Here is a 15,856-nt window from a genome sequence, read left to right as displayed (position 1 = left end):
CTGTGGGTAATACACTGAATCTTGCTAAAAAGAAAGCTCTTCTGTAAACTGGGATGGTTAAGAAATCAATATACGGATAATGAGAATCTGAATATGTAAACCCCAAAAAAGCAGGAGAGCACATATGGCGGGCATGGAGAGCAGTGCTGTTTCGGTCCCACTGGAACAATATTTTTTTCACTAGAGAGCAGGCTGTAGAAAAAGACATAGTTAACAAAAGGGTATTTTCCAATCCTAGCCTCTGAAGTTTAGCATCTACATACCCAAACCAGGGATCCAGATAGTTTGTTACAACTACCCCTTTGCTAGACAAACAAAAGAACAAAACAGAAAAAGAACGAGTGCCATTCTAATACAATATCCAGCTATGTGGTAGTTAGGATGTGCGTATGGAAAGCCAACACAGTGCCACTTCCATGTAAACGCTCATTAAAACACTGTATGCAACCCGTTAAAGGGTATAGCATTTTTGCAAAGGGGCCACATAAATACAGTAAAGTAGAAACCTACAGCATGATAGTCGCTGGGATCAGTATTTTATGTATAAAATGTCTATGCCACTTTCTCCACAGTATGTGGCCTCAAAGTGATCTATGTATAAAACAGCACACTGCAATATCACCTCAATGGTGGCACAGGAAAAATAAAATCTGTCTGAAAATGGGTTATATGGGAAAATCCAGCTACTCCCAGCCTGTTTTTTTTCTCAGTGGGGGACAAGCTCTCCTCTCCTCTACAAGATGGAAGTGGTTTCTGAATATTGTTTGGTTGGAGCTCATTTAAGCAAAGGGAACTGAATCTGACTATATATGTACAGAAAACCTAAGTAAAACAAATGCTAAAGGTGACGTTAAAGTTAATTAACATATTTAGGCACAAATTTAAGACAGCTTAAGTGTTCACCAAAATATATAATTTGTGAAGTTGCTCTGTATTACCATACTTTTGAAACCAGCACAGTTCATGTGATTACTAATATTTCCCTAAAGTGTGAGGTCTTATAAAGTCATTTGATAGGTTAACTGTTTCTATTGGTGACAAGTTTTGTTTTATATTTTTGAGAAACAACTTCTACAATTTTTCATTCAGAAGTATTTGCAATTAAACACTAACGAAACATGTTCCACCTCTTGGGAGGGCATATGCAGGAAAATCCTGTTAAGAAAATCAAGTAATGAGCACTTAATAACCTGTGTCTTTATTTCACTGTATCTAGACATGCTTGAGCTGAACTTAAATTACATTAAAAAAAACATAACTGCAGCATCTTATTAGATTCATAGCTTTCTTTTCACTCCTTATGTTCCAAAGTCATCGGTAGAGGAATGGTAGGAAAAATGTCTTTAATTTGTCTTGTGATATATAAATAATTAGACACAATTCAAAGTATTTTCAGAATGCACTATGCAAGACCCTTTTTTAATCTTGTAAGACATTATGCATTTTGCAATGCATACGTAGATCACAGTTCCCCAACAAAGCTGATTTTACAGACTAGCTTTAGGCTTCAGTCATATCTAAATCCTTTATTTTATAGATCCTGTTTTTCTTTTCTCCTGTTGCCAGTCTAACTTGCAATGGGAAGAAAACTCAAAGAAAGAAATAGGGAGGAATGTAGAACTAGTTGTGTACTTACTTTGCTCATGAGCTTTTTTGTTGGTCAGTCCTTAATAAAGCCTTCTGAATCTATGATCCTTTGATAGGGATGCCAGTCTGGGGATTCCCTGGAATTACAGTCCATCTCCAGATGTCAGAGAGCAGTTTCCCTGGAGAAAACAAATGCTTCAGAGGGTGGACTCTATGTAAGGTTCCCAGCTGCCTGCTAATGGTGGGCAATCACCTGCCAATTCATGCTGCTGTCCACTGACACTCCCACTGCCACTATCCTAGCCCTTGAGAGACCTACACAAGGAAGGCTTTTGTCCTGTTTGAGACTTTATTTATCATGACTATTATGAATTCTCTTAGATACATGTTGCTGATGAAGCCAAGTGCGAAATGTGCTTTTGATCTAGACGACACGTCCTGATACTTCCTCGTTGTGGCTTCGCCATCACTGTTTACCGTCCAGCCTGTTATATACAGAGAAGAAATAACAACATATTGTGGACAATATACATTGACTTACCTGGCTTACAGGATGCTTATATTCTTCAATTGAATTTCTATCTGTGCTGGATTCCTTTGATAATTTGTATCTTATTGTACCCTTGTATTTATGTATATATATATATTCACTTTTTTGCACCCTTTTCACTTTATAAATCCTTACTTTATTATTATAGTTGTGAGTGCTATTGTGGATCTTTTCTATTACCATTGCAGCACTGAGCCTCATTTGTTTCCAGGTCCACTGACACTCAGCTGATTGGCAGGTGGAAGCAGGCCAGTGGGGGAGCAATCTGTGTTTCCTTTGTGATGACGTCACTTCTAGCTTGATGTGGAAGTGCTGGCATCACACCGGGGAGACACTCTAGCACTCTTCCCAAAACTTCTATGGAAACCATAGAATTTGAAGCAAATGGTAGAGCGTCCCACTCGTGTGATTCCAGTGCTTCTGTGTGAAGCAGGAAGTGATGTCATCATGCAGGGGATGCAGATCACCGCCCCCCAAACCCGCCTCCCTGAAGCTCCCACCAGTTGCCAGGAGGGACTTATCAACCCTAACTCTGTGGCATTGTCCCCTGTTGAGGTCCCTGTCATCCCCAAGCTCCATCCCCAAATCTGCAGGAGTTTCCCAACCTGGATCTGGCAACCTTACCTCCCCATCCTCTGCCAGTGGGTACCTGGCAACCTTATTCATTGGTATAGATATAAAGAAAATAGGCATGGTGCTCTAATGATTTTGAGAGAGTGGTATGGAATATATGATGGAAAATATGCACCTATGTGCCTTACTGATGAGTAACAGGACCAAACTTTTGTTTTTTACTGAGCATATTTTTACACTGAATTGACAATTAGCACTTTCCAGTTTGCTGCTGCTTGTTATTGTAATGGATGGGTTGATAGGTGGTTTTCTTCCTTTATTTAAGAGCTGGGGTGCAGCAATTAAAGCACACTGCTTATCATAGTTTACATCTAAACACTCTTATCATAGTTTACATCTAAACATTCCCACTGCAAAAAAATATGTCCATTAGCAGCAGCTGACAGTGTAGTCCTAAACAGGCTTACACCACCTAAGTTAATTGAAGTCAATTGACTTAATGGACTTAGAAGGTTGTGATCTTCTTAGGAATGCACTGTGCAACCTGTTGCCCTTTTGTTGTTCACAATTGTTATTAGATGTACACAAAGCATAGAAAATGTAATCAAAATAAGTGTAAATCTGGGGAAGGCAGCTGAGGTTATTTAATGTGCTATTTTATACACAAGCAAGGTAACATTTGATGACCAGGGAGCTGCTTATGGGTGGCTGTCACCCAGCAAAAGATTGGGAGGGGAGGACACAAGGGATGCCATTGCATCGATGGTGTAACATCATTTTTTGGATTTAGCAGAAACTCTATGGTTACCTAGAGTTGTATGATGTCATTTCCATGTTTGACCCAGTAATGACATCACACTGTCAACTTGACAGCAATTTTTTTTATTCTCTCCCCCACTGGCCAACTGGGGGGGGGGGGCTGTGAGAGAGATCTCCCACTATAACAGGAAACCTGGCAATCTTTTGGGGGGAATTGAAATTGTCAAGGTACAAATAGTTAATTAATTGTTACTCAGAACTATAAAGAATATTTCTTAGGCAGTGGTAATACAGAAAGTAGTATCTAGTAGATTTCTGGCACAACCAGGGCTGATTCACCACACAAAAACCCAAAGTAGCTTCTTTGGTCATCAAGTGAGTAGAGTGCTGTGTGGGGAGAGGTTATGGTTGCGCCTCGTATTGAATGTCACCTCCCAAATCAGTCATGTTATCTGGGTCCAAGAAGAGCTCCATAGGTGCTGGCTGATATCATGGGTGGGGGGGATGTCACCTAAAGCTGCCTGCCTCTGCTGAGGGTCAGGAATGATAATCTACCACTTCTGGTCACTTTGGTGGAAGTGTCACTGGATATTGCCATTCTACCAGCCACCTGTGATGTGGGCGAAAAAGCTGACAGACACTCATTGCATCCCAAACTCATGCCACCCAGACCTGCCTAAGGCAGCAAAATTAGGGGTGCACATTCAGATATGCCAAACTGAAAAAAAGCCGGGGGGGGGGGGGACATTTCAGATTTTTTTTCTTTTTCTTTTTTTGCTTATAATATTATTTGGCCGAAAAATAAAGGGCACCATTTCAATGGAGTCGAAAAAGCTGAATCCGGAAAAATCCAAAATTGTTCAGCTTTTTCCTGGCTTTTTGGGTTTATTAAACCCTGTGGAAAATCTCTGTGGAGCTCGGGGGGGGGGGGGCTTTTTTAAGGTAGAGCCACCAAATTGGTAGTGTAGGTGCAGGTGTCTCTTCTTAGAAGAACACCCAAGTTCAAGAGCCAGCGTGGTGTAGTGGTTAAGAGCGGTGGTTTGGAGCAGTGGACTGTAATCTTGAGAACTGGGTTTGATTCCCCACTAATCTGATACTAATCTGGTGAACCAGGTTGGTTTCCCCACTCCTACACATGAAGCCAGCTGGGTGACTTTGGGCTAGTCACAGCTCTCTTAGAGCTCTCTCAGCCCCACCTACCTCACAGGGTGTCTGTTGTGAGGAGGGGGAGAGGGGAAGGGAAGGTGATTGTAAGCTGGTTTGATTCTTCTTTAAGTGGTAGAGAATGTGGGCATATAAAAGCCAAGTCTTCTCCTTCTTCTCCTTCTCCTCCTTCTGATTCAATCTTTACCAAACTTGGGGTTTCTTGAAAGGAGAGTCACCAGCAGCTATGCTGCAAAGTTGGTACTTCTACCTCCAAAAACAGCCCCCTCAGATCCCTGCAAAAACTCCCCAAAGAGTGCAATGTTGCTGGAAAATTTCCTACCATTGCAAGAATGGTGGGAAAATTTGTCTCAGCTTGATTCTCTGGTCTAAAATTGCTTGATTGCACTTTTGGGGGGAGTTTTTGCTCTGGGGGGCTGTTTTTGGAGGTAGAGGCACAAAATGTGCGGCATAGCTGCTGGTGACACTTCTTACACGAACTCTCAAGTTTGGTGAGTTCAATTTTATTGGCCCCCATTTTTTTCTCCATTTAAGGTCCAATAAAAGCACCAAATACTGGGGGACACGCCATATTGGTATGGAGATTCAGCTTCTTTTGGATTTTCTGAAAATCTTCGGGTCTATTAAACCAAAATCTGAAAAATACCAAAAAGACATTGGTGCACACCCCTAAGCAAAATACCTGGAGGCAGCCCTGACCATAACTTACCTGTTATTGTAAATATGAATCTACACTTTCTATTCTCCTTCATACTAGATTATTGGATACAGACATTAGGATCTGCAACAGTGTTTGATTTTCTTAATTTAACTAATATACTAAATGACCAGGACTATTTTTGGATGACATTGATCCAAAGATCAATCTTGCTTGTTAGGAAGAATTCCAGGTTTGTTTGGAGAAGAGATAATAATGTTGCTTATTATGTTTTCAGAAAAACCTGACCTTCAGCATCTTTTTTTTTTGTAAATTAAGCACAGGGGACATGTACTATCACTGCAACAAGTAACAATTCATTTGTTGCACTTTAAAAAAAAGATAGTGGCTTTCAGAACTCTACCTCAGAAGTATTTGATACATGGGACAAATTAGTTTTTAGCAATCACATAGCCAGGCTCCTCCTTTTCTGAAATCTGTGTCCTGCTTACCTTCTCCTTACATTTCTGCCTCTTACACAGATACTCTTCTAGGGTTTATTTTTTATTTTTCATGTACAATGTTGCCTCTTGTCCTTGTCTCCAAGAAGTTTCACAAGAACTGTATATTGATAGACAGAGGAGAAAAGGGGCGGGGGGACTCTAGCAATATAACAGCCAATGAGTGTGGGACTCCAACAACCAATGCAAGATGTGGGCTGGGAAGCAAAGAGGCAATTAAGTTTTGACAGTTTTGGTTTTTAACCATTATAATTTGGGAGTTGGAGAGCAGAGTTTCATAAAAGTGTTAGCATAAAAGCAGAGCTGGTTAAGTAGACGGCAGGGATCAGATTGTTCATTTAGTCCCTTTATGCCAGGGGTCCTCAAACTTTTTAAGCAGGGGGCCAGTTCATTGTCCCTCAAACACTGTTGGGGGCCGGACTATAGTTTGAAAAAAATATGAACAAATTCCTGTTCACACTGCACATATTTTATTTGTAGTGCACAAAAAATAAGAGAAACAATGTAATATTTAAAATGAAGAACCATTTTAATCAACATAAACTTATAATATTTCAATGGGAAGTATGGGCCTGCTTTTGGATAATGAGATGGTCAATATCCGGTTCCATATTTGTCACTGCTAGTCATAGCAAGTGATACAAGTCCATTCTAACTAATAGCCATGAATACCCCTCTCCTCCATGAATATGTCCACTCCCCTCTTAAAGCCCTCCAAGCTGGCAGCCATCATCACATCCTGGGGCAGGGAGTTCCACCATTTAACTATGCGTTGTGAGAAAAAATACTTCCTTTTATCTGTTTTGAATCTTTGAATGTGGAATCTTTGAATGTGTTTTGAATCTTTGATGTGGAAGACCTCTGCCCAAGACCCTGGAGAGCCACCGCCAGCCTGAGTAGGCAGTACTGAGGGGGACCAGGGGCGCCACCCTGAAATCTCTGTAGCCCTATAAAAGAGCAAAAATCCAGCAGTACCTGAGAGACCAACAGAATTTCTGGCAGGGAATGAGCTTTCGTGAGTCACAGCTCCCTTCTTCAGATACCAATCTCTGAAATCTCCGCAGAGGCTTAGCGGAGGAGTTTCGGCTGGGCGTGCTGAGGGTCCCAGGGCTAACCCCTGGCAGCATCTTTGGCTAAAAGGGCAGGGAGGAGGTGACAAGAAAGACCTCTGAGGCCTGAGACCCCAGAGAGCAGCTGCCAGTCTGAGTGGACGAGGCTGACTCTGACGGACCATCCCAGAGAAGGTGGCGTAACGCGACCCTCCGGCTTGCTCTACCCCTGCCCCAGGAGGGCAACCCCCAGGCCCAGCATGGCTGTCAGAGCGGTTATCCAAGGGGTCAGTCCAAGACACCAGCTGCCCCCCCCCCATCCTGCTTTCCCAGAAAGAAGGCAGGGAGTTCCTGAGGACCGCGAGAAGTCAGTTAACAACAAGCTACTCATGGCGGCCCCTTTGCCCTGGCACCGATCCTGGAGTAGGAGGAGGGGGCGAGGTCGCTCTTTCTGGCACAAGGGGCCTGGGGCAGGACTGGCACAGAAAGGAGTTCCTTCAGATGCCTCCCATGGCATGGCATGGCATGGGACAAGCAGGATGCGGGCACACAGGCTGCCCTCTGAGGTTCGCATCTGAAGATGGGTGTGAACTCAGACCAAGGGGAGGGGGTGAATTCCACCTCAGGATTCTGGGCAAGTCGGTCTCCCCCTGCAACTTCAGCTCCCTTTTCAGAAACCATATAACCAACCCTGCAAGGCAGTTGTGAAGGCACGCCAGGAAGCATCGTCAAAACACAGTCCGCATGCATGCGCACGAACACAACTCTCCCTCCCTCTCCTCAAAGATCCGAATGCTCCAGCCCACCCCACCCCCTCGCAAAACCGCTCCCCAGGCACGTTGAGGGCTGGAAACGGGAGTCTGAAAAGTGTTTCCCCCCCCCCCAACAGGCCGAGAGGGGGAAAGCTCCGCAGGGCGAGGCCTTTCCTGACCTGAAAAGTGTTTTCCCCCCTGGGGGGAGGCGCTCGGCGGGCTTTGCGGGGCTCGGCAAGGACAAAGGCCTTGGGCGAGGTGCGCCCCTGGCGCCGGAGCCGGCCGGCCAGCAGTCACTAGAGGCCACCCTGCCGCTGGGGCCCGGCGTCCGGGCCATCGGGCAGAGCAGGTCGCGCTTGCTGGGGAAGGCGTGCAGGCAGGCGGCGGCAGCAGCGGCTCCCTCGCTGCAGGTGCGGCCATGCGCAGAAGCCCTGAGCCCAAGCGTGGCAGCTCCTGGCCCTGCCGCAGGCGGAAGCTGAAGCTCTTGTGCAGCGCACCCCAGCCCGCCCGGCCCTCTGCCGCCGTGCTCGCCCATGCCCAGCAGCAGCCGCCGCTGTCGGCATGCCCCAACCTGGCGCCGCAGCACCTGGCAAGCGCCCGCCTGCATCCCGCCCACCGGGAGTGGCGGCCCAGCAGCCCCGGGGCGGCACAGAGCAGGGGGGCGGCTGGACCTGCATCCTCGCGGCTTGTCTCTCTTCCCTCTTCCCTCCCGTGTGTAGGGAGCTGGGAGGAAGTGACCGGTGGTCACTTCCTCCCAACATTACCTTGCGGCTGCACTCTTTTAAAGGGGCCGGGTTCAGGACCCTGACGGGCCGGGTTCAGGACCCTGACGGGCCGGATCCGGCCCGCGGGCCGTAGTTTGAGGACCCCTGCTTTATGCTGTACCATCTCGAAATTGAATGATTTACAGAATTTCAGCAGTGTATTCGCTATACTTTGTAACAGTTTGCTCAAGAGTTTAACAGTATAAAAACCTACCTGGAAAGAGGTTTTTTTTTTTTTTTCCTGGTCATGAACATTTTAGAAAATAAAATCCCAAATCTCCCTGGTACCTGTTAATATTTCTCTCAGTTTGTGTTATTTATTCCCAGCTTCATTCTTGTTCTGTTTCAAAAGAGGGGGTTGTCTTTGTTTACTTCTTCCCTCAATTATCAGCCACAGACATGGGTGGGTTTTATACCCAAGCCTAAATTCTAAGCCTAGTATAGTGGGGAAACTGACAAAACGTGCAGTAGTTAACTTCACTCCAGTCAAATTATTTTTGTTACACACATTTATGAGTTTCTGAACCAGGGAATGAAGCCTACTGCAGAGGTGCAAAGAGTCATGCACTTGGGATTTGTTATTTTGTTGGGGTTTTTATTTTAAATCCTGTACCTTGAGCAACAGATAGCATTTTGCTTTGAATGTCCCCTTTAAAGTTTTTGTAGTAATGTCTGCTTACAGTTAACCAACGCATATTACAATCAGGTGCATTCTACTTTGTGTTCATGTCCTAATTTAGTGTAACAGCGAAAGCACCACAAAGCATGAATAGTTCTGCTCTACAGTTCTTGAATTCAAAGATTGCCCTCAAAAGTTGCCACACATGATGGATTGTCAGAGGCTTTTTGTCCCTGTGTGACATTTTATTCCCATCAGATGTTGTCTTATGTTCTATTCTGAATCAGCCAAACAAGTGACCCTAGAATTTAATGCCACACCTTCTCTTTCTTTTCTCTTTTTTTCCTGCTATGTCTCTGAAGGAACTGAAGGACAGTATAGCGATCCTCAGGGATAGACGTATGTACATGTAGACGGCTGAATCTGTGTGGAAATTAATACTGACTTCTTGTTGGTGGCAACCTGAAGAATTTGCCTTTACTCCAATGTTGCTCTGAAAGAATCTGCATTCAAAACTCCAAACTGTCAAGCTTGCCATGGTAGGTTTCTCTCCTTTTTGTATTTTCCCCTATGCTTTTGTTTAATCTAAAGTAGCTCATAGCTAGGAGTTTCTCATTAGCCAATCACTGCTGTTGAAGCATTTGTATTATTTATATATTATTTCCTGAATGTCCAGTGCTTGTATGGAATTATCTGCTAATTTGATTGGTGTATAGTAGCTTATGTGATCTTGGTACAAACAACCATCTGTAGCCTGAAAGATGGAATTTCTGGACATTTTTGAATGTTTATAAGTGAGAAGATCAGAGAATAGCACAGTCACAACCTGTTAAATCGGTCTGTATTTCCTTTCTGACCTTGAATGAAATCTTGTACTGTTTCATTACATGCTGTGATTTTAAGTATGAAAGACTTGACTGGCATATCAGGCATGATACAGAGCTACACCTTTTTGACTTGGCTGGGCAGGAAGAGATAAGAAAAAAAGCACATTGTGTTTAATCGTTTCTGGGGAACAGGGAATTGTGCAGCATAAGCAAGCAGCTTATACGAACAGATACAGAAGAACTTGCGCTGTATGACAATTCTCCAGCTTTGGCTTAGGCCAGCTTATTTCCAGAGAGTAAGTTAACATTTGCTTCTCAAAAACTGATGTAACTCTGTTAAATAATAAATGGATTACCGTATATACTCGCGTATAAGCCAAGTTTTTCAGCCCCAAAAAAGGGCTGAAAAAGCCGGCCTCGGCTTATACGCGGGTCAATACGGTAGAGGGGGGAAGGAGGAGGGAGGAGGGAGGGGGGAACTTACCACCGCCATCTTTTCCAGGCCGGGAGCGGCCTCCAGAGCCCTCCTGCGGCCGCAGGGAGGGCGCTCCGCCGCCCCCGCCGCCTTTTCCCGGCCGGGAGCAGCCTTCAGAGGCCTGCTGCGGCCGCGGGGAGGGCGCTCCGCCGCCCCCGCCGCCTTCTCCCGGCCGGGAGCGGCCTTCAGAGGCCTGCTGCGGCCGCGGGGAGGGCGCTCCGCCGCCCCCGCCGCCTTCTCCCGGCCGGGAGAGGCCTACAGAGGCCTGCTGCGGCCGCGGGGAGGGCGCTCCGCCGCCCCCACCGCCTTCTCCCTGCCGGGAGCGGCCTACAGAGGCCTGCTGCGGCCGCGGGGAGGGCGCTCCGCCGCCCCCGCCGGATCCGCCGCTTCCCGCCGCCAGGAGCCCAGAAGGTAAGTCTTGGGGGGGGGAGGGGTTATAAGCCGACCCTTGGCTTATACGCGGGTGCCTAATTTTTCCCCATTTTTGGGGAGAAATTAGGCACCTCGGCTTATACGCGGGTCGGCTTATACACGGGTATATACGGTATTACAAGATGCACATATGCCTTTCTCCTAAATAATGAGATGCATGGGTGCGTCATCATCATCAATTCACAGCAGACTTCTCAAAGCTTTCTATAAACGGAAGTGGCAGTTCAATCATCAGAGAGGGCTGCAATAGGGCTACAAAAAACCCCAAAGCCTCCCACCTCCAGCTCTTGTTGCTGCTGTGAAATAATCTAGCAGCAAGGGAGCAACAAGATCATAAAGATGTCCAGTGTACTGTGGAAGAATAGCTCCACAAGATCACCCCGATGACTAGCTCTAAACCCCTGGAGTTTTGCCCTGGCACTGATTTACCAGTGTTGGGTCACCACGAATGAGGCAATGTATTAGCATGTTTAGGCTTTTGCTTTGGAAATTTAGGATTTTGCTTTGGGAAGGGAGGTAAGAGTCCCATTTATTTCTGACATTTACTGAATTCCTACTACTACTGGTGAAGGCTCTTGTTTGGAAATGGTTTATAGGCTGGGTTGCTTCCCCCTTCTATATTATGCATTTATTTAGAACATTTTTATGTCACTCTGAATTGGTGGCATTGGTTTGTTGTCTTGTGTATGGCCATTTGATTATGAGCGTTGGTTCAGGCAGATCGTTAGGTTACTCTTCTTTGTTGCTGTCACTGTACTAGGTAGTGACTAAGGGAAGACATTGTAGAGTCAGAGTTGGAAGATACATATAGGTTATTTAGTGCAACCCACAGATAGAGCATTTCCAACAGATGATTGTCCAGACTTTCAATAAAATCATCAGGGAAGGGCAGTGGCTCAGTGGTAGAGTATCTGCTTGGCTTGCAGAAGGTCCCAGGTTCAATCCCTACATCTCCAGTTAAAGGGACTTAGGCAAGTAGGTAATGTGAAAGACCGCTACCTGGACCCTGGAGAGCCTGGAGAGCCGCTGCCGGTCTGAGTAGACAATACTGACTTTGATGGACCAAGGGTCTGATTCAGTATAAGGCAGCTTCATGTGTTCATTAAGGGTCACCCACCCCTTGGTAATTGTTTTTACTATGGAACTGCTTAGTTTCTCCCAATTCAGCTAATATTAATTGCCATGTAATTTAAGCCCATTAGATTTACAATCACTTGCTCGAGCAACGAACATGGGAGAACATTTTTTGGCTTCAGGCATTTGGAAAGCATGATCCCTCCAGTCTTCTCTTCTCTAGGTTAACATATTGATTTCCTTATAGGATGTTTCTTCTAGACTCCTTTGACCAATCTTTAGAGTTGTGAAGGGCACTACTTACCAATTAAAGAACCTCAGCCTTGTTGATTACATCTCACCAGTAAAAATCTATGGCTAGATTTATTAATACCTTATTGGTAGAGATACTTGATAATTTGGACAATTCAGTTTGCAAGCTGTCAACAAGTTACAATAAGCAAAACTGAATGTTTAATAAAGCGTTCTCTTGAATTTGAACAATTCCATTGAATTTGAGCAATATTTTCAGTTGAGCAAAAAAAAAAAAAGCATGAGTTTTCTTATATGCCTTTCTTTCATACTCCCACTCCCATCCACATCTGTTGTTTGCTATTTTCTTTAAGTATTTAAACCATTTATTTACTGTGTGTGACCTTCTGCCTGCCTGATCTGGTGTTCATTAATAGGAAAGGCGGATACACTGTCCAGATCAGGAATAACTTAAGCATGCATGATCTAACAATGCTTTGTGATGGCTGTGCTCTCACCCAAATCATTTTCTGACCCCTATATATGAACTTACAAAATGGTTGGATCCTACCATCCATCTGTGTAAGGTGCCAATGGTTATGGTTCTTTGTTATGTTTCCCTCTCCCCAGCAGTCCTTTCCAGCCATGCAAAGTTTATTCTCAGGGTTGCAGGACCCATATGTGCCAGTATGTGCACTCGGAACCTCTGAAAGGGTGGGGTGTTGGTTAGGGTGATTGATCCAAGCAGCCCAATGGATTCAAAGGGTTTCCTGATGTCTCTGGGGATTTTCTCATCAGCACAGCTGTGGTTGACCTGTGGAATGCAGAGATGACCTGGACAGAGGACACAATTGCTCTCAAGCAGTCTTTTCTCTCCCAGAATTCCCCTTGGTTTATTGAGCAGCTTGGGTCAATTAAGCAGCTGTGCAGATGGTTAGAGTACAAATAGAAGAAAACTCAAAATGCATGTGACTGAACATGAGCACATGATTATGCCTACTTTGTGGTAGTGATGGCAGTGAAATAAATTAACTTGTCCACCACCATTATGTCCACAAAGTGCCAGCCAGCAGAGCTTTCCCAAGATGTGAGGGGGCTGTTACTCCGGATTCCTGAGGAGGTTGAATGGGAAAACTTTAATTGCACCTGCTAATTTGATATTGCTTCTGTTAAAATGAGAGATCATGAATTTATAGTGTGCAGGATTCGTGATCCATTTTGTTCTAAATGTAAGTATTAATATAATATGGAGTCCTTGATGATATGGTATTTTCCTGTTCATCTGTATTTATAATTGAAAGCTTATAAACCTTATTTTTGGTATCATAGATATACTGTGGATTACCTTAATTTTACAAAGTTCAGGTTGCCTCAGGTTAAATAGTGCTTGCTAGATTTAGAAGTCTATTGCATGGAGTTCAAGCAGCTTTTGAAAATCATTATTTCAAGGGTGAAAAATATTAAGAAGATTTTACAATATGTTGGGTTTTGTCTCCCATTCTTGGTTGCATAACTTACACTTTCAAGTGCTATGAAGAACAATTATGTTTCATATACCATGAACAGTCATGAATTTTGACCAGGCATATTTCCTAGATCTTTCATGGGTTGATAATTTGCTAATTGGTTCTTTTAAGTACATGCAGAATTTGATAAATCCGGGTATGAAACTGAAGGTTGTAGCCTGGTCCTTTTTTTCTTTTTCTTTTTAAGAGTTGTTTCTAAGGGCTTAGGGGCATTCAGTGGGTTGAGGGGAATTATACTGCTTGCCTAGTCAATCATTAAGTGTATGTATAAATAGAATTAGTTGCATATTTTTAAAGAAACTTGGGATAGACAACATGAAGGGCTTGGAGGGCACTTCTGAGTTATTTTTAATGAGACCCAACTGTAATTGTACAAGTATGTACCATTCACATTCAGTAAAGTTTGCATTGTCCATTGGTTGGTGGAATGAGAATTGGCCCTCCACATCACACAATGCTTCCCCTTCTGATTAATTGTCTTGTGGACAAGAACACTTAATGAAAAGTCCAGAACTTTGCAGAAGATATTATGCTACCTTGAAAATTATTAAGTGAAGGAGCTCGTCTTTGCAATACAATGTTGCTGATTGTTCGTAATGTCTCTTAATATATCTCATAATTGTTATAATGTTTATTAGTTTGTTTATTTACTCCATTTATATCTTACCTCTCTTCCCAATGAGGACCCAAAGTGGCTTACATCATTCTCCCCTCCTTCGTGTCAGTTTTGTTCTCTCTCTCCTGTTTTTTATCAGAATGGTAAGTTTCTTATGTACAGTATTATTTCCAAATCAATCTGAAGCTAAGTACTTCCCCCCCCATTCCAATAGGTTTTATTTTTTTTAATGAAACCTATTTGGGTAATACACAGGATTGATTTGTTTTTAAAAAATCATACTTATGAAATACATTTACATTGCAAGCTTTAGTGAAGGAATTTGTAGGGTTCATTTGATATGTTTTACAAATTTCATTGTAGTTAATTGCTTTTGGAAGATTGGTTCCTGGGTATAGCTTGTGGTTTTTTCGCTTGAAGCTATTCAGCGACATTTTAAGTTGGTTATATTTTGGAAAAACTGAGCAGTAGCATCACAGTTCCTAGGTTGTGTGTTATATGTAGCACAACTCTATGCTTTCTTTGAATTTTATTATCACATCTTGGTTTTCATGTGCATTGAAATCATAGATACAGATATCTGTTCAATCTGGATTTGTCTTAGATCTATGAACACTTCTGAAGGCAGAAAGAGTTGCTAAGGGGGATATGAGCATCTCTCCAACTTCTCAATCTACCACATTTTTGGTAGACTTTGTGTATTGCCCTCCTTTCTTGTGGATTACATTATGTAAGTCAGTACAATCAACAGCCTGAGAAGACAACTAATAATCAATGTCATAGGATTAGGATTGCAGAAATAGGAAACAGGCTAACAGCCCATTCCTGAAAATTGGGCCGAAACGTCTTAGGAGGCGGCCATCACACCTCTTCCCCACCGACTCCGCACGCCACATTTTCAGGAATGGGCTGTTAGTGTTAATATAACATGTGCTATATCACAGCACTGTTTGAAATGGCCAGCGCGCTTCAGAGCACTTTAGAGACAGCTCATACACAGATTGAAATGAACTGTATGCCCGTCCCTGTATCACTTGACTTGGAATTGGGCCAGCAATGGATAACAGCCAGTTTACAACAGTAACCTGAAAGGGACCACACAGACAAAAGCAGTCCAAGGGTCAGGAAAGAAGAACAGATACAGATGTTGATGGCTCAGACGTTTACTCCACACCAGTTGTTGCTTCTTCTCTTGTGCTTCAGGCTAGAGGCTTTTTTTCCAAGGAAGAAACCCCCCCCACACACACACACACCCCAAACCTGCAGGCTTTATAGCAATCTAGCACAACATTAGCTATTAGCTTAGCAGAGTTTGTGGACATTTTAGATAGGAAAGGAGGCAGTAATTCCTGCTGGATTGTTGATGTAACATCAGCCATTAATGCATGACCATGTACCCATTTGTTTGTCTCTGTTCTATCTCATGTTTTGTACCCTGTTCTATCTCATGTTTTGTCATCCCGCATTTATAAAATCGAATGCATGGGAACAGGGACAAACAAAACCTAAAGAAGGGGTGCCTTCCCCACCAGGAGAAGCCACTGCACAGCCCTGGCAGCAGCAGCAGCTCCTTTCCCCTCCCTGATCATGCACTCCTCTCTCCCTCTCCCCCCCCCATTCCCGCGTCTCCCCCCAGCACCAGCCAGGGGTTTCAGCCTACCTTACAGGAGCCTGCTGCCCAGAGCCCCATCCTCAGAGGT

The 15,856-nt window shown here is 44.0% G+C and overlaps 1 protein-coding gene across 1 annotated transcript in view; it reads left to right on the top strand.

Annotated features, from left to right (window-relative positions):
- Window positions 1-15,856, top strand: part of SGCD (sarcoglycan delta) — a 433,509-nt gene that overhangs the window by 78,363 nt on the left and 339,290 nt on the right. The window contains exon 2 of the mRNA XM_056859944.1: window positions 9,338-9,514. Within this exon, the coding sequence (XP_056715922.1) occupies window positions 9,512-9,514 (3 nt within the window). The 5' untranslated portion in view covers window positions 9,338-9,511. The remainder of the gene's footprint in view (window positions 1-9,337; window positions 9,515-15,856) is intronic.

The sequence above is a fragment of the Euleptes europaea genome, chromosome 1, assembly GCF_029931775.1.
Source record: "Euleptes europaea isolate rEulEur1 chromosome 1, rEulEur1.hap1, whole genome shotgun sequence".
Taxonomy (NCBI): Eukaryota; Metazoa; Chordata; class Lepidosauria; order Squamata; family Sphaerodactylidae; genus Euleptes; species Euleptes europaea.
Note: the sequence above shows the minus strand (reverse complement) of the source record. Positions and strands in the feature narration are given on the sequence as shown.